Source organism: Heterodontus francisci, chromosome 19 (genome assembly GCF_036365525.1).
Source record: "Heterodontus francisci isolate sHetFra1 chromosome 19, sHetFra1.hap1, whole genome shotgun sequence".
Lineage (NCBI taxonomy): Eukaryota > Metazoa > Chordata > Chondrichthyes > Heterodontiformes > Heterodontidae > Heterodontus > Heterodontus francisci.
The window spans coordinates 75,532,780-75,558,018 of record NC_090389.1 but is presented as its reverse complement, the minus strand read 5'-3'; the positions used below and the strand labels follow the sequence as shown (position 1 = coordinate 75,558,018).

Sequence of the window (25,239 nt, the reverse complement as noted above, 5' to 3'; positions counted from 1 at the left end):
AGGGATAAACCAGGTAATTACAGGCCAGTGAGTCTAACATCAGTGGCAGGGAAACAATTGGAAAATATTCTGAGGGACAGGATTAATCTCCACTTGGAGAGGCAGGGATTAATCAGGGATAGTCAGCATGGCTTTGTCAGGGGGACATCGTGTCTAACAAACTTGATAGAATTTTTCGAGGAGGTGACCAGATGTGTAGATGAGGGTAAGGTAGTTGGTGTAATGTACAAGGATTTCAGTAAGGCTTTTGATAAGGTCCCGCATGGGAGATTGGCTAAGAAGGTAAGAACCCATGGATCGAGGGCAATTTGGCAAATTGGATCCAAAATTGGCTTAGTGGCAGGAGGCAGAGGGTGATGGTCGAGGGTTGTTTTTGCCAGTGGAAGCCTGTGACCAGTGGTGTACCACAGGGATCGGTGCTGGGTCCCTTGCTGTTTGTAGTGTATATTAATGATTTAGACATGAATATAGGAGGCAGGATCGGTAAGTTCGCAAATGACACGAAAATTGGTGGTGTCGTAAATAGTGAGGAGGAAAGCCTTAGACTACAAGACGATATAGATGGGCTGGTAAGATGGGCGGAACAATGGCAAATGGAATTTAATCCTGAGAAGTGTGAGGTGATGCATTTTGGGAGGATTAACAAGGCAAGGATACAATGGATGGCAGGACCCTAGGAAGTACAGAGGAACCTTGGTGTACTTGTCCATAGATCACTGAAGGCAGCAGCACAGGTAGATAAGGTGGTTAGGAAGGCATATGGGATACTTGCCTTTATTAGCCGAGGCATAGACTATAAGAGCAGGGAGGTTGTGATGGCGCTGTATAAAACGCTAGTTAGGCCACAGCTGGAGTACTGTGTACAATTTTGGTCACCACACTATAGGAAGGATGTGATTGCACTGGAGTGGGTGCAGAGGAGATTCACCAGGATGTTGCCTGGGCTGGAGCATTTCAGCTATGAAGAGAGACTGGATAGGCTAGGGTTATTTTCCTTAGATCAGAGAAGGCTGAGGGAGGAACCTGATTGAGGTATACAAAATTATGAGGGGCATTGACAGGATAGATAGGAAGAAACTTTTCCCTCAGTGGAGGGATCAATAACCAGGGGGCATAGATTTAAGGTAAGGGTCAGGAGGTTTAGAGGGGATTTGAGGACAATTTTTTTCACCCAGAGGTTGGTTGGAATCAAGAACACACTACCTGAAGGGCTGGTAGAGGCAGGAACCCTGACAACATTTAAGAAGTATTTAGATGTGCACTTGAAATGCCATAGCATACAAGGCTACAGGCCAAGTGCTGGAAAATGAGATTAGAATGCTTATTGGCTGGCACAGACACGATGGGCTGAAGGGCCTGTTTCTGTGCTGCATAACTCTATGACTCTAAGAAGGTTTTATGCTGATAGCCCTAAACCATCGTCAACTGAACTGTTGACAAAGCTAACCAAACTAAAATGTGGATTATAATCTTGAAAAACAGTTAGATGACTAATGAAAAATTGACAATCATGAGACTTGCAGCTTGGTTTTCTTAGAAATCAGAGAGGCCTGGATCTTACCCAGAAATGAACAGTTATACGACCATTCTTAGGAATCAAAGAGGACAGACCTTATCTAGAAATTAACAGCTTGATTTGGGAAATAAAGGGGGACAAACTCACTTTCAGTTGATCTAACACCTCCATAAGCAAGAAATTAGTTAAGCAACTTGAAATATTGGAAACACACATTGGATTTTTAGATTCATTGGATTCGCTCCAATGTCTGTTACGGTAAAGATACAACTATTGGAATGAGGTGATAATAATTCTCCCCTTAACTGGGACAGTGGTCTCTCACTAACTCTGTAGTCTTCTACTCGGGGATTTAAGGCAAATATTACTTTAATAATTGATGGATATTCTACTTAAATATTTTACTGGAATATTTGGATTTAAAAGTTCAATTCTCTACTCGAAACAAGATTGTACTTTCTATCTTTTCCTAGAATTATCAACATTGTGAATGACAGTATCACTAACTGAATTGTATATTCGGTTCAATACACTTTTATATAATTTAGAATTTATATTGTCTCACATAGTCTTCTATATTGCTAACTCGTGAACCTGTCTCCATACACTCTTTGGTGGGGAGGTACGTTACTGAGAAGAGATTCCCAGACCCTCATAATATCCGGATTATTATAATCTGGCTGAAGTTTGTTAAAAAGGCTATCTGGAGGAGTTAGATCAGTCCTTCAGAGCTGGTCTTTCGGGTCTGTCTTTGTCAACCTTAAGTTGAGAGTGATCATCTGAGAAGTACCCGATCTGGGATAATCCCAAAAGGGGCTGGGATTATAATCCACCACAACCATAGTTATAAAAGTACAGAACTTTTTCAAGATTTAGTGCTAAATATCAGATCATATTATCCTCTCCCACTTAATGTCTCATCTGTATCAAACTAAACGCCTACTCAAACTTGGACTATCGCTATGCTAAAGTTTAATTTTCCTCACATGCCAAGGAAGGAGACAGCCTGTTTCCTGTGTATCGTAAGAAAATAAAATTGGAAGCCAATTGCACTGTGCACATATTTTAGGCTCTTTTTGTGGTGTAATATGGGACAGGTTTCTGCTTGCAGTGACAGGGAAAAGGTACATTTACATTGGTGGGGGATTGGGGAAGGAAATTTGAAAGGAGGCAACATCCTAGCAACTACTACTGTCAATTTATAGACCAACAGTGGCAGAGGCTTGCCTGCCCTTCAGGCTTTGTCATGCCAAGTCCTAGTAAGGGGCAATCAGAGCAAAACACACTATTCATCAATCAGTAATCCTTAAATAAATTCTGAGCTCATTCCATATCAGCTCAATTCTCAATGGTTGCTGCATTTTTATAGTCAGCATTTTCATTAATGATTTCTCCAGTGTTTTATCCCTCAGTTTTTAAAATTCCTTTTAAAATTTCCCAGGTCACACAACAAGGAATCCTCAAAGTCCTTGCCTACACTGCTCTTCAACCAACTCCTAGTACTGTTTACAAGTGGCCTATGGTAAATTGTCCTTCACTTAGATGCCAAGATTACAATGTTTTCCAGATATCGATGTACAAGGCACATAAACACAAATCTTTGTTGAATTTCTAGCAACAAAATTCAAACTTCTCAAATTCATGGCCAACATTTTATTGGGGACTAAAACTGTTTAAAAAGCGGGTCCTAATTACAGTTGCCGCATTATTTTTTGTTCGTACAGTCATTTTAAAATTTATTTGTGCCTATTTTTAAATTTAAACTGGACGGGCAATGTCTTTTTGAATACTTGGCCTAGTTTTGACTGGTTTTCTGAGCAACAGGCAGACTCAGTTGCTAAGTACTTACCTTCGATGCAGAGAATTGCACTCTCTTCAAATTTTCCTCCACACAGTCCCATGCATGCCTGGCAGTTGATCTGCATTGGGCAACATTCTGTCCAATTCTTTATTCTGCCTCCATGGATGTCTCCCTCTGCAGTCAGCCTCCCAGAACTTTCACTGCAACCTATCTCCACAGCAGATCCTTACAGCTAGGAACACAGTATCTGCCCTTAACCTTTTCTGCGAAGAGCTACCTTTTTCAAGAGAAAAAGTGATGGGCCTGGTAGGATCAGGTGATCTGGCTATACTCTCTGCTGGGGAACAGTACATGGTGAGGGAGAACCTATGAGCTGAACAGAATTACTAAAAGTAAGAGACCAAAGAAAATGGCCCTGAAATGTCAGCTCAAAATCTGTGTGAATGTTAATCCCATTTGATTTGCAGCTGATGTTGCCATATGAAGTTTTCCCCACATCTTACTTGAAAAGTAGTGAGATGTGGGTTTATAGACAGTCTGCCTTCCTGTTTTCAGCTGAATAGAACAGATGGAAATGGGTTTAAAAAAACATAGGCTAGGCAGCAAAAATCTTGATTTTTGTGTATGTAGCCCAATTCTTGTCTGATTTTCTGAGCCATACAACATTTCTGTATGGTCAGTTACATGCTACAGCACCTGTCCTACCTGCCAGCATGCATTCAACCAATGCAGGAGCATTGGGAAGCATGTGATAGAAACAATCTGAGAAAGGGTGCATGTAAACAGAGGTGCACCAGCCACTGCTTGAGGCACCTCTGACAGAAAGACTGCTGATTGCCAGCACACATGCAGTGACCCTTGCACTATTTGGTCTGACTTCCTGCATTAAGGTAGTGTCTGTGCTTGACAGAAGTCAGCCCTCAGCAATTACTACTTATAAGATATAAATGTTCCACTACCACAATCATTTTCTTTAATGGCTTCTAACTGGCAATCGGAAGCATGGCTTTTTTTAAATATTTGTTCATGGGATGTGGTGTCGCTGGCTAGGCCAGCATTTATTGCCCATCCCTAATTGCCCTTGAGAAGGTGGTGGTGAGCTGCCTTCTTGAACCGCTGCAGTCCTTGAGATGTAGGTACACCAATAGTGCTGTTAGGAAGGGAGCTCCAGGATTTGACTCAGCGACAGTGAAGGAACGGCAATATAGTTCCAAGTCAGGATGGTGTGTGGCTTGGAGGGGTACTTGCAGGTAGTGTTCCCATGCATCTGCTGCTTGACCTTGACCTTCTAGGTAGTAGAGGTCGCAGGTTTGGAAGGTGCTGTCGAAGGAGCCTTGGTGAGTTGCTGCAGCGCATCTTGTAGATGGTACACACTGCTGCCACTGTGCGTCGGTGGTGGAGGGAGTGAATGTTTGTGGATAGGGTGCCAATCAAGAGGGCTGCTTTGTCCTGGATGGTGTTGAGCTTCTTTAGTATTGTTGAAATTGCACCCCTCCAGGCAAGTGGAGAATATTCCATCACACTCCTGACTTGTGCCTTGTAGATGATGAACAAGCACTGGGGAAACAGGAGATGAGTTACTCGCCACAGAATACCCCAATGTTGACCTACTTTTGTAGCCACAGCATTTATGTGGCTGGTCCAGTTCAGTTTCTGGTCAATGGTGACCTCCAGGATGTTGATAGTGGGGGATTCAGCGATGGTAATGCCATTGAATGTCAAGGGGGGATGTGAGATTTAGATGGTTTGAGATGGTCATTGCCTGGCACTTGTGTGGCGAGAATGTTACTTGCCACTTATCAGCCCAAGCCTGGATGTTGTCCAGGTCTTGCTGCATATGGACACGGGCTGCTTCAGTATCTGAGGTGTTCCGTATGGTGTTGAACCTTGTGCAATCAGCAGCGAACATCCCCACTTCTGAACCTATGATGGAAGGAAGGTCATTGATGAAGCAGCTGAAGATGGTTGGGCCTAGGACACAACCCTGAAAAACTGCAGTGCTGTTCTGGGACTGAGATGATTGATCTCCAACAACCATAACTTTCTTCCTTTGTGCTAAGTACGACTCCAAACAGCAGAGAGTTTTCCCCCTGATTCCCATTGACTCAACTTTTGCGAGGGCTCCTTGATGCCATAAATCGGTCAAATGCTGCCTTGATGTCAAGGGCAGTCCCTCACACCTCAACTCTTGAGTTCAGCTCTTTTGTCCATGTTTGAACCAAGGCTGTAATGAGTTCAGGAGTTGAGTGGCCCTGGTGAAACCCAAACTGAGCGTCACTGAGCAGGTTATTGCTGAGAAAGAGCCGCTTGATAGCACCTTCAATCACTTTACTGATGATCGAGAATAGACTGATGGGGTGGTAATTGGCCGGCTTGGACTTGTCCTGCTTTTTGAGTGCAGGACATACCTGGGCAATTTTCCATATCTTCAGGTAGATGCCAGTGTTGTAACTGTACTGGAACAGCTTGGCTAGTTCTGGAGCACAAGTCTTCAGTACTATTGCCGGAATGTTGTTGGGGCCCATAGCCTTGCAGTATCCAGTGCCTTCAGCCATTTCTTGATATCACGTGGAGTGAATTGGATTGGCTGAAGACTGGCATCTGTGATACTGGGGACCTCAGGAGGAGGCCGAGATGAATCATCCACTTGGCACTTTTGGTTCAAGTTGGATGCACATGCTTCAGCTTTGTCTTTTGCACTGATGTGCTGGGCTCATCCATTGTTGAGAATGTGGATGTTTGTGGCACCCCCTCCTCCTGTCAGGTGTTTAATTGTCCACCACCATTCACAACTGGATGTGGCAGGACTGCAGAGCTTAGATCTGATCCGTTGGTTGCGGGATCACTTAGCCCTGTCTATTGTATGCTGCTTCTACTGTTTGCCATGCAAGTTGTCCTGTGTTGTAGCTTCAGCAGGCTGACACCTGATTTTTAGGTGTGCCTGGTGTTGCTCCTGGCATGCCCTGCTGCACTCTTCATTGAACCAGGGTTGGTTCCCCGGCTTGATGATAATGGTAGAGTGGGGGGTATGCTGCGCCATGAGGTTACAGATTGTGGTTGAATACAATTCTGCTGCTGCTGCTGATGGCCCACAGAGCCTCATGGATGCTCAGTTTTGAGTTGCTAGATTTGTTCAAAATCTATCCCATTTAGCACGGTGGTCGTACCACGCAACTCGATGGTGGGTACTTTTACGACTGACCGCTCCTGTCAAAGCCCCCAATCAAAATATATGATTCTGATTGTGGTGGGAGAGACGCACTGATAATTCAGTCCCGTCGCTTCACAGATCGCCTAAAATATCATTTAAAGCTTTCCAAATTAAAGAAAGACCCAGCCAAATTGTACCATCTATTAACCCCCGAATGAGGCTAACCAAACCTGGTGTCTTTAAGTCAACAAATTAACACTTTAATTAGAAGAACTAAATTCCTAAACACTATGAAGATATAAACAACAGTTAATATAGAAAAAATTAGAGTCCTTGCAAATTTACAGTCCAATGTTGCTTGAAGTCCTCACAGAATGTTGCTTGAAGTCCTTTTCAAGCAAATTTCAACAATTAACGACTTGCAAACACTTTCAACTGAATCAATATGACTTTAGAGTTTTTGAGGGATAAAAGATTGTCACAGTCTAACTTCCCTTTCTTCAGTTCAAAACACCAGAGATCTCTGTTTTGGGGGGGCGGCAGTAGGTGATAGGCAGCAGGAGATTTCCTTGCCCATGTTTGACCTGATGCCATGAGACTTTATGGGGTCCGGAGTCAATGTTGAGGACTCCCAGGGCAACTCCCTCTTGCCTATTTACCACAGTACCGCTACCTCTGGCGGGTGTGTCCTGCCAGTGGTACAGGACATACCCAGGGATAGTGATGGTAGTCAGAGACATTGTCTGTCAGGTATGATTGCATGAGTATGATTATGTCAGGCTGTTGCTTGACTAATCTGTGGGACAGCTCTCCTAACTTTGGCACAAGCCCCCAGATGTTAGTAACAAGGAATTTGTAGGTTTGTCGTTTCCGGTGCCTAGGTCGATGCCAGGTGGTCCGTCTGGTTTCATTCCTTTTCCTAGGCTTTGTAGCAGGTTGATACAACTGAGTGGCTTGTTAGGCCATTTCGGAAGGCATTTAAAAGACAACCACATTGCTGTGGGTCTGGAGTCACTTGGAGGCCAGACCAAGTAAAGACGGCTGATTTCCTTTCCTCAAGGATGTTAGTGAACCAGATGGGTTTTTTTACAACAATTGACAATGTTTAAAGTCACCACACTCGTCTAGCTTTTTTTTAAAATTCCAGATTATTAATCCAATTCAAATCCAATTAATGAATTCATTCCTTTATGGAAACATTTTTCAGGTATCAATCTTAAATCACTGATCAAGTTTGGCTTCATGTAGACAACCTAAGAAATTAGATGCTTTTATTTTATTTGGAGATACAGCACTGAAACAGGCCCTTCAGCCCACCAAGTCTGTGCCAACCAACAACCACCCATTTATACTAACCCTACAGTAATCCCATATTCCCTACCACCTACCTACACTAGGGGCAATTTACAACAGCCAATTTACCTATTACCTGTAAGTCTTTGGCTGTGGGAGGAAACCGGAGCACCCGGTGAAAACCCACGCAGTCACAGGGAGAACTTGCAAACTCCACATAGGCAGTACCCAGAATTGAACCCAGGTCCCTGGAGCTGTGAGGCTGCAGTGCTAACCACTGCACCGCCCCCTTTTATTAGCAGCTGAAAAAGGTGTAAGTAGTCTGCAATCATTTTAACTCCTTCCATTTCCCATACTCTGTTAAATTTTGGACTTGACAATATGATCATCCTAATCAGGACATTTTCTTTTTAAAAGGCAATCCTGAGGGCAAGAAAATAATTATTCTTCAGAAGGAACCCGGATGACAATCGCAGGAGGTGTAATACCTGTCCCTTTACCTCCTCTCTCCTCACTATCCCAGGCCCCAAACACTCCTTTCAGGTGAAGCAGCGATTTACTTGTACTTCTTTCAATGTAGTATACTGTATTCGCTGCTCACAGTGTGGTCTCCTCTACATTGGGGAGACCAAGCGCAGACTGGGTGACCGCTTTGCGGAACATCTCCGCTCAGTCCGCAAGCAGGACCCTGAGCTTCCGGTTGCTTGCCATTTCAACACTCCCCCCTGCTCTCATGCTCACATCTCTGTCCTGGGATTGCTGCAGTGTTCCAGTGAACATCAACGCAAGCTCGAGGAACAGCATCTCATCTACCGATTAGGCACACTACAGCCTGCCGGTCTGAACATTGAGTTCAATAATTTCAGAGCATGACAGCCCCCCACTTTACTTTCATTTTTAGTCATTTTTAGTTATTTTTTCTTCCTTTTTTTTTTGGCATTCCTTTTTACATTTTTTACAATCTTTTTTTGTATTTATTTCAGTTCATCTTAGTTTGTTCAGTTTGCTCACCCACTGTTTTTTTCAGGTTGTTTTTCTTCAGGTTTGCACTTGCTGATGTTCAATATTCAGTATATTCACACCTAATCTGTACTAATGCTTTGTCTTTCAACACACCATTAACATATTGTTTGCCTTTGCTCCGTGACCTTTTGGTCAGCTATGTGGCCTGGTCCAATCTGCACCTTCTCCTTTGTTATCTCTTGCCCAACCCCCACCTCACTTGTTTATAATCTGTGACTTTTCTAATATTTGTCAGTTCCGAAGAAGGGTCACTGATCCGAAACGTTAACTCTGCTTCTCTTTCCACAGATGCTGCCAGACCTGCTGAGTGAATCCAGCATTTCTTGTTTTTGTTAGTTATTTAACAACAAGCTTTGGGAGAATGAAGGCATCAGAAGGGCTACAGATTTTGCAGGCACCTTTTCTTGGAACAAATTAAGCATATGTGACCAGAACATTACCAAAATCACATTGATGTGTGATTCATCGCACAACGAGAACTCACCTGGGCCTGCTGTAGCTTCTGTTTGATGAGTACTGCATACCATTCCTAGAAACTCATAAAAACCGTCATTAATGATGCTATCTTCCTTCATCACCTCCTCTTCATCATCTTCCTCTAATTCCACCTCTAATGAGTCAATGGTTTCAATCAAAAAACTAAGGCATTCTTTCTCGTCTTGAGACAAATGGCATAAGAACGCATCTTCCTGCAGATGAAGCAGAAAAAGTTACACAATTCGGCCAGCTTCTAACCTACTGATAACTCCTTGAAAAACAAAATAGAAGTGACCTCTTCCAGAGGTCAAAGACTACATGCATATCCTGGATCTAGCCAGAGGACTTGCTAACCTATTCGTTCTTGGCAACATCCTTGGATGCTTTGAGAAAGTGGTAGTGGGTCTTCTTGAACCACTGCAGTCAGTGAAAAGTGAAGGTTCTCCCCCAATACTGTTCGGTAGGGAATTCCAGGATTATGGCCCTGTAATGAAGGAATAGTGATGTATGTCCATGTCAGGATATGTATGTCACTTGGAGGGGATGTCAGGAGGTGATGGTGCTCCTATACACCTGCTGTCCTTGATCTGCTCGGTGGGGAAGGAGTTAAGTTTGGGAGATGTTTTGCTGAAGGCTTGCTGAGTTCCTGCAGTACATCTTTTAAATAGTACATACTGCAGCCATAGTATGCTTGAGGTGGAGGGGTGAATTTTAGAGGCTTTATCTAGAAACCAGCTTGCATTGTCTAATATGGTTATGCCTCTTAAAGCAATGTATATATTATCTATAATATATTGAAAGTCCTGCATATAGCACACACTTCCTGTTACAACACTTACTTTCTGTTGCTATATTTGCTTCCAGTATGGCAATTTTTGTCACACTCATCTTACACCTCTTTCCTTGCTTCTATGATACCCATACATATCATTATGCTTACCTCTCAGTCCTCCCAACATTAGGTGCTGCTGACATGGCCCATTTAAGAACACAAGATAATGAAGGAGGAATAGATGATTCAGCCCCTCGAGCCTGCTCCACCATTCAATTCAATCATGGCTGATCTTCTACCTCAACTCCACTTTCCTGTCTGCTGCCATATCCCTTGCCTCCCTGAGGGATCAAAAATCAATCTACCTCAGTTCTGAATACACTCAACGATGGAGCATCCACAGCCTCCTGGGGTAGACAATTCCAAAGATTCACAACACTCAGTGAAGAAATTTCTCCTCCTCTCAGTCCTAAATGATCGACCCCTTATTCTGAGGCTGTGCCCAGTGTTCTAGATTGCCCAGCCACGGGAAACCAACTTCCCCATTGTCTACTTTGTCAAGCCGCTTCAGAATCTTGTGTGTTTCAGTGAGATCACCTCTCATTCTTCTAACTCCAGACAGTAGAGACCCAATTTAGTCAGTCTCTCGTCATAGGACAACCCGCTCATCCCAGGAGTCAATCCAGTGAACTTTCACTGTGCTGCCTCCAAGAGAAGTATATCCTTTCTTAGGTAAGAGACCAAAACTGTGCACAGTAGTCCAGCTGTGGTCTCATCAAAACCCTATACAATTACAGCAAGACTTCCTTATTCTTGTCCACTCCCTATGCAACATGCCTTTTGCTTTCCGTCTACCTGTACCTGCATGCTAACTTTGTATTCCTTGTACAAGTACACCCAAGTTTCTCTGAACATCAACATTTGACTGTTTCACGCTTTTTAAAAAATATTCTGCTTTTCTATTCTTACTACCAAAGTGAATAACCCCACACTTCCCCATATTATACTCCAACTGCCACCTTGTTGCCCACTCACCTAACCTGTCTATATCTTTTTGTGTCTTCCTCACAGCTTACATTGCCACCTAACCATATATCGTCAGCAAACTTGGATATATCACTCACAGTCTCTTTGCCTAAGTCATGAATATAGGTTGTAAATATCTGAGGCCCCAGCATTGATCCTTGCGGCACTCCACTAGTTACAGCCTGCCAACCGCCCCATTTATCCCTGTTCTCTGCTCCTGTCCATTAACCAATCCTCTAATCATGCTAATATATTACCCCAACTCCATGAGCCCTTATCTTACGTATTCACCTTTGGTGTGGCACCTTATCAAATGCCTTTGGAAATCCAAGTAAGCTACATCTACTGGTTCCCCATTATCTACCCCACTAGTTACATAGAACATAGAACAGTACAGCACAGTACAGGCCCTTCGGCCCACGATGTTGTGCCGAACCTTTAACCTACTCTAAGATCAAAATACCTACATACCCTTCATTCTACTATCATCCATGTACCTATCCAAGAGATGCTTAAATGTCCCTAATGTATCTGCTTCTACTACCACCGCTGGCAGTGCATTCCACGCACCCACCACTCTCTGTGGAAAGAACCTACCTCTGACATCTCCCCGAAACCTTCCTCCAATCACCTTAAAATTATGCCCCCTGGTAACAGCCCTTTCCGCCCTGGGAAAAAGTCTCTGGCTATCCACTCTATCTATGCCTCTCATCATCTTGTACCCCTCTATCGAGTCACCTCTCATCCTTCTTCGCTCCAATGAGAAAAGCCCTAGCTCCCTCAACCTTTCTTCGTAAGACATGCCCTCCAGTCCAGGCAGCATCCTGGTAAATCTCCTCTGCACCCTCTCTAAAGCTTCCACATCCTTCCTATAATGAGGCGACCAGAACTGAACACAATATTCCAAGTGTGGTCTAACCAGGGCTTTATAGAGCTGCAGCATAACCTCGCGGCTCTTAAACTCAATCCCCCTGTTAATGAAAGCCAACACACCATACGCCTTCTTAACAACCCTATCAACTTGGGTGGCAACTTTGAGCGATCTATGGACATGGACCCCAAGGTCCCTCTGTTCCTCCACACTACCAAGAATCCTGTCTTTAAGCCTGTATTCTGCATTCAAATTCGACCTTCCAAAATGAATCACTTCACACTTTTCCAGGTTGAACTCCATCTGCCACTTCTCAGCCCAGCTCTGCATCCTGTCAATGTCCCGTTGCAACCTACAACAGCCTTCCACACTATCCACAACTCCAGCAATCTTCGTGTCATCGGCAAACTTGCTAACCCAGCCTTCCACTTCCTCATCCAAGTCATTTATAAAAATCACAAAGAGCAGAGGTCCCAGAACAGATCCCTGCAGAACACCACTGGTCACCGAGCTCCAGGCTGAATACTTTCCATCTACTACCACCGTCTGTCTTCTATGGGCCAGCCAATTCTGTATCCAGACAGCCAACTTTTCCTGTATCCCATGCCTCCTTACTTTCTGAATGAGCATACCATGGGGAACCTTATCAAACGCCTTGCTAAAATACATATACACCACATCCACTGCTCTTCCTTCATCAATGTGTTTTGTCACATCTTCAAAGAATTCAATAAGGCTTGTGAGTCATGACCTGCCCCTCACAAAGCCATGCTGACTATCTCTAATCAAACCATGCTTTTCCAAATAATCATAAATCCTGTCTCTCAGAATCCTCTCCAATAATTTGCCCACTACCGACGTAAGACTGACTGGTCTATAATTCCCAGGGTTATCCCTATTCCCTTTCTTGAACAAGGGAATAACATTTGCCACCCTCCAATCATCTGGTACTACTCCAGTGGACAGTGAGGACGCAAAGATCATCGCCAAAGGCGCGGCAATCTCTTCCTTCGCTTCCCGTAATATCCTTGGGTATATCCCATCTGGCCCCGGGGACTTATCTGTCCTCATATCATTCAAAATTTCCAGCACATCCTCCCTCTTAACATCAACCTGTTCGAGCATATCAGCCTGTTTCATGCTGTCCTCACAAACGACCAGGTCCCTCTCACTCGTGAATACTGAAGCAAAGTATTCATTTAGGACCTCCCCTACCTCCTCCGACTCCAGGCACAAGTTCCCTCCACTATCCCTGATCGGCCCTACCCTCACTCTGGCCATCCTCTTGTTCCTCACATAAGTGTAGAACGCCTTGGGATTTTCCTTAATCCTACCCGCCAAGACTTTTTCATGTCCCCTTCTAGCTCTCCTAAGTCCATTTTTCAGTTCCTTCCTGGCTACCTTGTAACCCTCTAAAGCCCTGTCTGATCCTTGCTTCCTCAACCTTAAGTAAGCTTTCTTCTTCCTCTTGACTAGCTGTTCCACATCTCTTGTCATCCAAGGTTCCTTCACCCTACCATCCCTTCCTTGCCTCATCGGGACAAACCTATAAAGCAGTCGCAGCAAGTGCTCCCTAAACAACCTCCACATTTCTGTCGTGCATTTCCCTGAGAACATCTGTTCCCAATTTATGCTCCCCAGTTCCTGCCTAATAGCATTGTAATTCCCTCTCCCCCAATTAAATATTTTCCCATCCCATCTGCTCCTGTCCCTCTCCTTGACTATAGTAAAGGTCAGGGAGTTGTGATCACTATCACCGAAATGCTCTCCCACCGAGAGATCTGCCACCTGGCCTGGTTCGTTGCCAAGCACCAAGTCCAACATAGCCTCCCCTCTAGTCAGCCTATCTACATATTGAGTCAGGAAACCTTCCTGGACACACCTGACAAAAACTGCTCCATCCAAACTATTTGTACTAAGGAAGTTCCAATCAATATTAGGGAAGTTGAAGTCACCCATGACAACAACCTTGTTACTTCTGCACCTTTCCAAAATCTGCCTCCCAATCTGTTCCTCCGTGTCTCTGTTGCTATTGGGGGGTCTATAGAAAACTCCCCATAAAGTGACTGCTCCTTTCCTGTTTCTGACTTCCACCCATAATGACTCAGTAGACAAACCCTCCTCGACGACCTCCCTTTCTGCAGCTGTGATACTATCCCTGATTAGCAATGCCACTCCCCCACCTCTTTTACCTCACTCCCTATTCCTTTTGAAACTTCTAAACCCCGGAACATCCAACATCCATTCCTGCCCCTGTGATATCCAAGTCTCCGTAATGGCCACAACATCGCAGCTCCAAGTACTGATCCATGCTCTAAGTTCATCACCCTTATTCCTGACACTTCTTGCGTTAAAATAGACACACTTCAACCCATCATACTGGCTACAACTTTGCCCTGTCAACTGTCTAACCTTCCTCACAGACTCTCTGCACTCTGTATCTGCATGTTCAACAGCTACCCCATCCACTGATCCGTAGCTCCAGTTCCCATCCCCCTGCCAAACTAGTTTAAACCGTCCCGAAGAGCTCTAGCAAACCTCCCGCCCAGGATATTGGTGCCCCTCCAGTTCAGATGTAACCCGTCCTTATTGTACAGGTCCCACCTTCCCCAGAAGGTATCCCAATGATCCACATTTCTGAAGCCCTCCCTCCTACACCAGTTCTGTAGCCACGTGTTCAGCTGCACTCGCTCCCTGTTTCTAACCTCACTAGCACGTGGCACCGGTATCAATGCTGAGATTACTACTCTGCTCGTCCTGCCTTTCAGCTTCCAACCTAACTCCCTATATTCGCTTTTCAGGTTCTCATCCCTTTTCCTAGCTATGTCATTGGTACCGATGTGTACCACGACTTCTGGCTGCTCCCCCTCCTCCTTAAGAATCCTGTAGACTCGATCCGAGACATCCCTGACCCTGGCACCCGGGAGGCAACATACCATCCGGGAGTCTCGTTCGCGACCACAGATCCTCAAAAAATTCTAATAACTTTGTCAAACATGCCTCCAATTTATGTAGGTGCTGGTAAACCCAGATACCAATTGTAAATTGCAGTTACATCTAAAATGTTATTTTAAAATTATCGATTAAAAATTAAATGCAATGATCAGTTCTGCCCTGAGGCCTTTCCTCACCAGACCTGTGATCTTTCACTTTGCTTAGCTACTCTTTGTGACTTTACCCACATTAGAAGTAGACCACTCCCCAAACATAGGCCTCCTCCAGTTGGAATGCACTCAGTTTTGCCCTTGGTCCTTTCGCTTTACTAACCTGCAACATCCTGCACTGTTGCTTCTCTTCCTCTTCAATCTCTAGTGCCATTTCAGTTTTTTATTAGCTACCCAATTTGCTGCTTGTCCCCCTTTCCATGTGAAACCCCCACATCTCCCAAAAATGAATACTGTTGGCTCCATTGCTTTTCAGAAGTGCCTCCGAGTTAGAAGGTTGTGGATTCAGGTCACACTCCAGAAACTTGTGCACAAAATCTAGGCCGACACTCTGGTGCACTACTGAGGAGTGCTGCACTGTCAGAGCTGCCATCAGATGAGATGTTAACCCAAGGCCTCATCTGTTGCCTTCGCTGAACACAAAGATCCCATGGCACTATTCAAAGAGCAGGGGAGTTCTCCCCGTTATCCTGGCCAATATTTATTCCTCAACCAATATCACTAAAAAACAGATTATCTGGTCATTTATCTCATTATTGTTTATGGGATTTTCCTATGTGCAAATTGACTGCCTCATTTCCTACCCTACAGCAGTGACTAAACTTCAATACTTTATTGGCTGTGAAGTGCCCTGGGATATCCTGAGGGTATGAACGATGCTATGTAAATGCAAGTCATTATTTCTTTATCGTCACCCATATTGAAAATTAACACCAACCAACTGGAATATTCACAAAGAAAGAAACTGAGTCCTCCAGAATCATAACTTTTCCTTGCCATTGACTTTACCATAATTCCAGGAACTTCCCCGCCATGTGCTCACCCTCCCCATATCTCTCGAGTCCTTCCACTTCAAGGTCAACTCTCACCCAATTGTTTCTGCTAAATCTCCAACATCCTCCTTTTACTACATTCTCATCCTTTAAGCTACAAACCACTACTAAGCTTCCCTATGAACTCACACTCCCCCTAACACTGCACCCAAAAGCTTAATTTCCTCCTGTATCAGTCCAAATTAAATATCATTTTTTCCTCAAAGCCACTCATAGGGCTGAATCTTCTGTTCCCGCCGCCGATGTTAATTGGGCCAAGAGAACGACGGCCCGCCCACACAATCTTCCATGCAGCGGCTCAGTTAAATAGCCAGGGCGGGCCACCCCCTCCCCCCCTCCGCCCCCATCCCTGATCACATGGGGGGCAGGTAGTCCGTCACCGGCAATGACGTCGGCTGCTTTGAGCCCTACCGGTAAATTAAAATATTTAAAGCGCAAGTAAATAAAAATAAAGACATTTCTTCTGCCCCTCTTCCAGCCCCCCCTCCCAATAACAGTTTAATTAATTATTTGCCCTCTCCCCCACAAAACACTTAACTTATCCACCTGACCTTCCCCCCCCAAACTGCGTAAACCTTAAACTATAACCCTTCCCAGAGTCCCCTACACCAATGATGTCACTTTGAGCCCATTTCCCCCCCCCACCTCCCCACCACCCCGCACTGAGAAACTTATCTCCTCCCCCCTCGCCCCAGTGTGGCGCCTCCTTTCCACGGACGAGGATCCAAAGGTGTGGGAGTGCCGGCCATTAGGCCAAAGATCGGAGTGGGAACTCAAGTGGCAACATAAGTATCATTAATGCATTCATTTTAATTTATTTAAATATGCAAATGGCGGTCTTGTCGCCGAGCGGCGGGGGGCCGCCATGAGGCCTCGCCGCCGCCGGTAATATCGGGCCTGGCCCTCCTGGCATCGGGGTGCGTGGCAGCCCTCCCCTGGAGGCATCTTCAGGCCCCTCCCACCACCCGCCACAGACCCCGACGCCTGGGGCAGAACTAAATCCAGCCCATAGAATTTTCTTTTGTATTCTTAAAGTACCTAAAAAAAAATTCATACCCTGCTCTTTGTATTACTGTCTTATTACAGATTCCCAAAACATTTCAAACATATCGTACTTATTACATCAGTCAGTCCAGTAAGCTGCTGGCAACAAAATGGCCGCAATGGAAAACATCTAAATGGTATTAAATACTCCCTCCCCTGGAGACACTATTCATTGTCCCCTTTGGTAACTGTGTAAGCAGGCCCAAAAATGAAAGTTAAAAAAAAAAGCCATCTTCTGGGGTCCAGGGTAACGTGCCCCCTAATTTTTCTTTTCATTGCGCCTGGCCTGTTCATTTAAGTGCACAGTACCTTAAATTTTTTTGTGCTCTCTTAAAGGGGGCAACCTGTGAACTGCCTGCAGATTGCTGCTTGGCAGCATGTCCACAGCTTACAGGGAGCCCCCTTACATCTCCTGCATGAGCTCATGGATAGTTCGAAGTTTCTTGCAGTATGAGGTGTGATGTGCCCTTAAGAGTGCAGGTATCCCATGTAAGTGAAAAACCCTTCCACTGACCTGGCAAACTCTGACAGGGTCAGCACTGGTGGGCATGATCCTGACGTAACTGCGAATGTAATCCCATTCCAATACTTCTTGACACCAGAAACCAGGGGCTGGATTTTAACAAGCCCTCGTGATCCGTGGCAGGGGGGACCTGAAGATGGCTCTGAATGAGGCCCGCCAACAACGTTGGCACCAGCAGGGCCCAGCCTAATCCTCCAGCCGGCAGTGAGGCTTCGGGCGGTGAGGCACCGGGCGGCCTCCCCACCGCTGGGCGACGGGAAACTACTGAACGTAGGTCAATCAAGTGAATGAATAAATTACAATCCGCTCACCTGCAATCTTGAGGGCCAGCCGAGATCTTCCGTGTAGCAGGCGACATTCCCGGGCCTTCCATTCCCCGTCCAGGGAAAGGAGGTGTGACACTAGTGGGGAGGGGGGAGGAGGTAAAATTTTCAGTGCAGGTACGGGTAGCGGGGGAATGGGGTCAAATACACATAATGGGTGTAGGGGATGGTGAGAAGGGTTGAAGTTCAAACTGCGTGCAGTCTTGGGGTGGTAGACCACATTTTAAAGCTAAATGTTTTTTGGGGGGGGTGTGGGAAAGGGGCATAGGAAATTTATTTATTTAATTTTAGGGGGGATAGTTCTTGAAAATGTAAATATGCCAGCAGGGCTGGCTGCTCTTTAAAAATGGCACCAGTGCCTGCGCACAGGCCACTGACGCCATTGCCTGGGATAGACAGCCCGCCCCCTCCACAAGATTTTGGGGCCGGCCCGGCTCGAGATTGCAGCGGCTCTTTGGCATGAGGCCTGTGCGGGCAGGCTGCCATTTTTTGATTGGCAGAGGGCTCTTAAAATCCAGCTCCAGGTGTGGCTTAACATAGCCTTCATTTACCACAACAATAACTTGTATTTCTATAAAGCCTGTAGCCTAAGAAAATATCTCAAGGAGATCACAGGAGCATTATAAAGCAAAATTTGACACAGAGCCATACAAGAAGATATTAAGTCAGATAACCAAAAGTTTGGACAAAGAGGTAGGTTTTAAGGAGCATCTTCAAGGAGGAAAAAGAAGTTAAGAGGCAGTGAGGTTTAGGGAGGGAATTCCAGAGCTTAGGGCCTAGGCAGCTGAAGGCACGGCCACCAATGGTGGAGCAAATAAAATCAGGGATGCTCAAGAGGCCACAATTAAAGGAGAGTAGTTATCTCTCCTTGTGAGACCGGAAGAGGTTACAGAGATAGGGAGCGGGGTCTTACATAGATAGGGGGAGGAATTTCAAAGATGGGGTGGGGGGGGGGGGTGCGGAGAATTACAGAGATAGGAAGGGGTGAGACCATGGAGGGATTTGAAAACAAGGGTAAGAATTTTAAAATCGAAGTGTTGCTTAACCAGGAGCCAATGTAGGTCAATAAGCACAGGGTGAGCAGGACCTGGTGCGAGTAAGGACATGGGCAGCAGAATTTTGGATGACCTCAAGCTTACGGTGGGTAGAATGGTCAGGAGTGCTTTGGAATAGTCAAGTTTCAAGGTTAGAAAGCATCGATGAGGGGCTCAGTAGCAGATGAGCTGAGACAGGTGTGGAATCATGCGATGTTACAGAGGTGGAAATACCGTAGTCTTAGTGATCGTGCAGATATATGACAGTTTTAGACATTTTATTATTGTTGAAATCCAAACAGTTTTAATGAGGTTATACCCTTTTCTTTTTTCTCTCTCTTCTGACATGTGCCTTGAATATTTGTTTAAACATGAGTGGTTATTGCGTGTTATTGGAAGAAATGGTTGGAATGACTTACTGAACTTGACAGTGTGAAAGACCCCTGTTGTGTACTATTACACAGTTGCACAGCTATGCCGGGAGATGTATGCAGTATCTTCTTCTGATCAGAAAAGTTGCTCAGACAGGCATGGAGTAAATGTCACAATGATTTATGAAAATTTCTTTTGTGCATTGTTAGAGGCAGCGTCATATGTTGTATGATTTAAATGTTGCAATATTCATCTAATTCCCACAAAACATTCCTAAAGCCCAGCATGTACCCCTTAAAAATCAAGTTTTTAATATACTTCCCTCACTTGCAGTTGCTTCCATCTTGGGGAATTTGTTGGGAAGGTGAATTTCCTGGAACAACAGGAGAAAATAAAACCTCTCTGAAATTTGTGTTCGTCACTGGGAATATTCAGGCTGCAGCAGAATTCTGGGGGAGGGCAAACGTGTAAAGCTGGGGGTTCCTCACATTCTGAGGAGTAGCATTATAACAACTCATCATCAGTAGACAAAGCTAACCTGTCTCACAATGATTGACAACAACAACTTGCATTTATATATCACCTTTAGTAGAAAAAAATCCCAAAATGCTTCAGAGAGGCCCGAGTAAAAAAAAACACAGGTATTGTCAAAGGCCTGGTCAAAGAGGTGGAGGGATTAGGGAGGCGTCTTAGGAAGAGAGGTGGAGGGGTCAGTGAGGGTCTTACAGAGGAGAGAGGGAGGAGAGGGGGAGGGGAGGGTCCCTACAGGAGGCGAGAGGGAGGGGTCAGGGTGTGGCCTTTCAGAAGAGGGAGGGGTCTTACAGGAGGAGTGGACGAGGGGTCAGAGAGGGAATTCTAGAGCATGAGGAATAGGCAGCTGAAAGCATAGCTGACAATGGTGGGCCAAAGGATGGAGGTGGGGGGTTATACAAGGACTAATCTTAGCTCATATTCCCAAGTTGTGACTGAACAATCCAATGCCTGGTGAATTCTACTTCATAGTGATAGGAAGAACCAACATCAAAGGATCAAAAAGTAATGTTGATTTTTGACTTTTTAATCAGCTGTTATAGAACGCAAAACCAAAGCAGCAAATATCTTAAGACACGAAAGAACACAGAAACCTTGTGGTATCACTCAGTCACTCAGTGTAATCATCTATTAAATTATAAACTAGCTGAACTAGCAGAGACGTACAAAACATTTGCAGGGAAATTAGTATCTTCATTGCAACAATACTTCTTGAAATCCCCATCCCATGCCATTCTATCCTTCCCATGCCATCCCTCTCATGTGATTCCTTTCATCCCTCTCATATCATCCCCATCCCATCCCTTTTTCCTCTGCCATCTCCATCGCAACCCACACTTCCCAGACCTCCTCCCATGCCATTGCCCCCCTTCCACTCTTCTCTCCGAAGCCATCCTACTTCCCCACTCTCCCTCCCAGGCCACCCCACCCATCCCCCTCCCATGCCGTACCCCCCATGCCGTCTCCTCCCTCTCCCCATGCTGCCTCCCCCATGCCGCTCCCTCCCCCCCTCCACCCAACCGATGCCATCTCCCATGCTGTCTCCATCCCCAACCCCACACCATCATCGTCAACAGCCCAGCAACCAAAGCTGGGAAGCCATGAGGGGCAAAGCCAGTAAGCGAGGCCAGGGAGCAGCGGATACGGGGAGCCAGGAAGCAATGCTGGGAAATATCAGGATGTGCGGGCCAGGAAGCAAAGCTGGGGAACAGTGGGGGCTGGAGCCCCGTAACCAAGGCCAAAATTTGCAACCTCCTCCTAATCGACCTGACTAACATTAGAGTAGCATTCTGGGCTTGCCTTACTTATGCCATTTTATATTTTATATGCCTCTGAGGTTCACTCCTTCAAATTTCCTCTTACGGTGTCAGCCCAGTAACCAAGGCACTGACCAATCAGAAAATGCAGACAGACAGAAACTATAAGAACATTACTGTCACTTCCTTTGGCTCAGATGTGATTAGGTCACTACCACACATTAGGATCCTGGACGCATTGGCACACAGGCAGCTTCTGAGCCACTTTAGCAGCTTCGTAAACTTTACAGATAGTCCTTATGCATTAGGCTGGAAAGTTTTTTCCCAGATATGGAGTGACATTACCAGTAGAAATAGCTAAGAGCAGGATTATTTATTAGACAAACCCAAAGCCCGAATGAAATGTATGTAGGTCAGTTTATAGCTGATCGGCATCCTCCATTGTGGAAAATGAGATAATCTCACTGTAACAATAACACAAGAATGGGTATGCAACCTGAATCATCACTGTGGTAAATCAATTGCTTTAAAATAATAATCTTTTCTTAAAATAATTTTATATGTAAATCTCTCATCAGGATTAGAAATGTCCACACCTCACAATGGGAGACTCCACAAGATTAATGGAAAGCTGCTACAGTAGATTAAGAATTGGCTGCATGCCCATAAACAGAAAGTTATCAATGGCTTTGGAGCTGCTTGGAGCCCAGTCCTCTGTGGTGTCCAAGCCATTGCTCTTTACTATCTCTCTTAATGATCCAGACAATATGAAGATTTGTGCGAGTAATAGGACTGTGGAAGGCACAAACAACTCCAAGCAGATCTTTTATTTATTCATTCATGGGATGTGGACGTCACTGGCTAGGCCAGCATTTATTGCCCATCCCTAATTGCCATTAAGAAGGTGGTGGTGAACTGCCTTCTTGAACCGCTGCAGTCCATGTGAGGTAGGTACACCCACAGTGCTGTTAGGAAGGGAATTCCAAGATTTTGACCCAGCAACTGTGAAGGAACGGCAATATAGTTCCAAGTCAGGATGGTGTGGGGCTTGGAGGGGAACTTGCAAGTGGTGGTATTCCAAAGCATCTGCTGCCCTTGTCCTTCTAGTTAGAAGAGGTCACGGGTTTGGAAGGTGCTTTTGAAGGAGTCTTGGTACGTTGCTGCAGTTCATCTTGTAGATGGTACACACTGCTGCCACTGTGCGTCGGTGGTGGAGAGAGTGAATGTTTGTGGATGGGCTGCTTTATCTGGATGATGTCGAGCTTTTTGAGTTTTGTTGCAGCTGCACACATCCAGGCAAGTGGATGTGTTAGGAAAATGAGCCTGCCTTTGGCAAGTGGTATTTGACTTACAGAAGTGCAGTGTTATGCATGTAGGTAGGATCAATGTTATGTACACTTAAGAAACAGAACTGGAACCTGTGACGAAGGAGACAGATCTTGATATCATTGTTCATAACTCTCTGAAGATTCCTGACCTATGCAGAGAAGCCATAGCTAAAGCAAATAGGATACTGGGCTGCATTCACAGCACTATCCATTACAAAATGAAACATGTCATTTTGTCCTTGTACAAGACATTGTTAGGCCTCATTTAGAATACTGCATCCAGTTCTGGTCCCCTCACATGGTGGGTGATATTGAGGTTTTGGAAAAGGCTCAGAGGGGGACTCGGCCATTGGCACAGCGGTGCTATCGGGTCAGCGCAGGTTGCGGGAAGAGTGATCAGTAAGCGCTCGGGTGGTGCAGAAGATCATCACCCTGCTGGAATTGCGGGGTATAAGAGGAGGAGGCAAAGCTTCCAAACACAATTGGGAGGTCACCTGAGCACGAGGCAGGCAGCAGCTGATAATGTGAGTACAACTCTCAGATTTCCGGTTCAGTGGCGATGAGGAGCGACATCCTCCACAGGAAGGGCAGAGCCCTGGGCATCAGGAGAGACGAGAGGCAGGAAGGCAACGGAGGCCATTCCCTCAGAAGAGGATCTACTGCCAAAAACAGATGAGATGACCAAGAGCCAGTGCTGGAGGAGTGCACAGTTACAAGTGAAGAAAACCATGATGAAATCACTCAGTGCTCCTAGCCACTTCTACTGCTCCACTTGTGGCCACGGGTAAGATGGAGGCAGCTGCTCACTTGTCTCTGCCTGTGGCTGAGATGCACGTGGCTGTCGTCTTCGTCGTGGAGGTGCCAGTGGAGGCATCTCCAGAGGCTGCTGCACTGAAGTCAATGCAGGGGCAGCCTCCATCACTGGTCCCTGCTGCACTGATGTTCCCTCAGTCAGAGGGGCCAATGATGATGGCGCCCCATGTGGGGTGGCACCCTCATTCTCCTTGGTGTCTCCTTCAGCCCTTGGCTGGCGCTCTGGAGGGGATCATTAATGTTTCTCAATTAATCGCACCTTTACAGCAACAGCATATGGTTAAATACAGTGCATGTAAAATATTCTAGTAGTGACCAACATGGGAAAGTACACATTCTGCATGCTCACCCTGCTCCCTGATTGCCCAATGATTAAACACAGAAAACTGAAACAAAAACAAGAAATGCTGGAATCACTCAGCAGGTCTGGCAGCATCTGTGGAAAGAGAAGCAGAGTTAACGTTTCGGGTCAGTGACCCTTCTTCGGAACTGACAAATATTAGAAAAGTCACAGATTATAAACAAGTGAGGTGGGGGTGGGGCAAGAGATAACAAAGGAGAAGGTGCAGATTGGACCAGGCCACATAGTTGTCCAAAAGGTCACGGAGAAAAGGCAAACAATATGTTAATGGTGTGTTGAAAGACAAAGCATTAGTACAGATTAGGTGTGAATACACTGAATATTGAACAGCAGCAAGTGCAAATCTGAAGAAAAACAACCTGAAAAAAACAGTGGGTAAGCAAACTGGACAAACTAAGATGAAATGAAATAAATGCAAAAAAAGATTGTAAAAAATGTAAAAAGGAAGACAAAATAACTAAAAATGAAAGTAAAATGGGGGGCTGTCATGCTCTGAAATTATTGAACTCAATGTTCAGTCCGGCAGGCTATAACGTGCCTAATCGGTAAATGAGATGCTGTTCCTCGAGCTTGCGTTGATGTTCACTGGAACACTGCAGCAATCCCAGGACAGAGATGTGAGCATGAGAGCAGGGGGGAGTGTTGAAATGGCAAGCAACCGGAAGCTCAGGGTCCTGCTTGCGGACTGAGCGGAGATGTTCCGCAAAGCGGTCACCCAGTCTGCGCTTGGTCTCCCCAGTGTAGAGGAGACCACACTGTGAGCAGCGAATACAGTATACTACATTGAAAGAAGTACAAGTAAATCGTTGCTTCACCTGAAAGGAGTGTTTGGGGCCTGGGATAGTGAGGAGAGAGGAGGTAAATGGGCAGGTATTACACCTCCTACGATTGCAGGGGAAGGTGCCCTGGGAAGGGGACGAGGTGGTGGGGGTAATGGAGGAGTGGACCAGGGTGTCACGGAGGGAACGATCACAGAAAACTGCAAGTTCTGATGAAAAGTCACACAGACTGAAACATTAACTCTGTTTTTCTCTGCGCAGATGCTACCTGACCTGCTGAGTATTTCTAGCATTTTCTGTTTTTATTTAAGCGGTGATGTATGTTCCTTGGTCTGTTTTGTACTATCTAACCTTAGCCAGAGGAACATTTTGGACATCACATTCCTCAGTGTCCCCATGCTAGGAATGTTCAGGGGTGGGGGGAAGGGGTGGGTAAATCAGCCAGTTAATCCTGTGATTCTTGTTGAAAAATGTGTTTTATTTATCTCAATATGTATATATCTCTCAAAGGAGAGGATGACAAAAGAGAACACAAAAAGGTTAGGAAAGTCAAAAAAACAATTAGGAAGTCAAAAAGAAGCTATAAAACTAAATCAAGGAACATAAAAAGAAATATTAAAGTATTCTACAGACCCACAAATAAAAAAAATAGCAGGATTGGGAAAGGGATAAGGTTAGGGATGCTAAGGATGCATACGATAAACTCACCAAGTAATGACTGCAAAATGGCAGAAATATTAAATAATTACTTTGTCTCGATATTTACCAGGGAAACTAATATGATAGACATAACATTAGTAAAAGAGATCAAAAAGAATAGAATGACATTTTAGATTGAAAAGTGGTGGATAATTGATAAACTAATCAAATTTAAATATTGAAAAATCCTTGGTCCATGGACTGCATCAGTGCATATTAAAAGTTAAGGAAGAGATAGCAGAGGCATAT

At 45.1% G+C, this 25,239-nt stretch overlaps 1 protein-coding gene across 3 annotated transcripts in view; it reads right to left on the bottom strand.

The window, feature by feature from the left end:
- LOC137380210 (uncharacterized) overlaps nt 1-25,239 on the bottom strand; it is a 48,058-nt gene that overhangs the window by 6,523 nt on the left and 16,296 nt on the right. Inside the window, exons 3-4 of one of the 3 annotated variants that reach the window (XM_068052013.1) lie at nt 23,501-23,587; nt 9,269-9,473 (exon numbers count right to left, since the gene is read on the bottom strand). In XM_068052013.1, coding sequence (XP_067908114.1) covers nt 9,269-9,473; nt 23,501-23,587 — 292 coding nt within the window. Of the gene's footprint in view, nt 1-9,268; nt 9,474-17,805; nt 17,896-23,500; nt 23,588-25,239 lie in introns of all 3 variants that reach the window. The other 2 variants (XM_068052012.1, XM_068052014.1) reach the window with 2 other exon arrangements.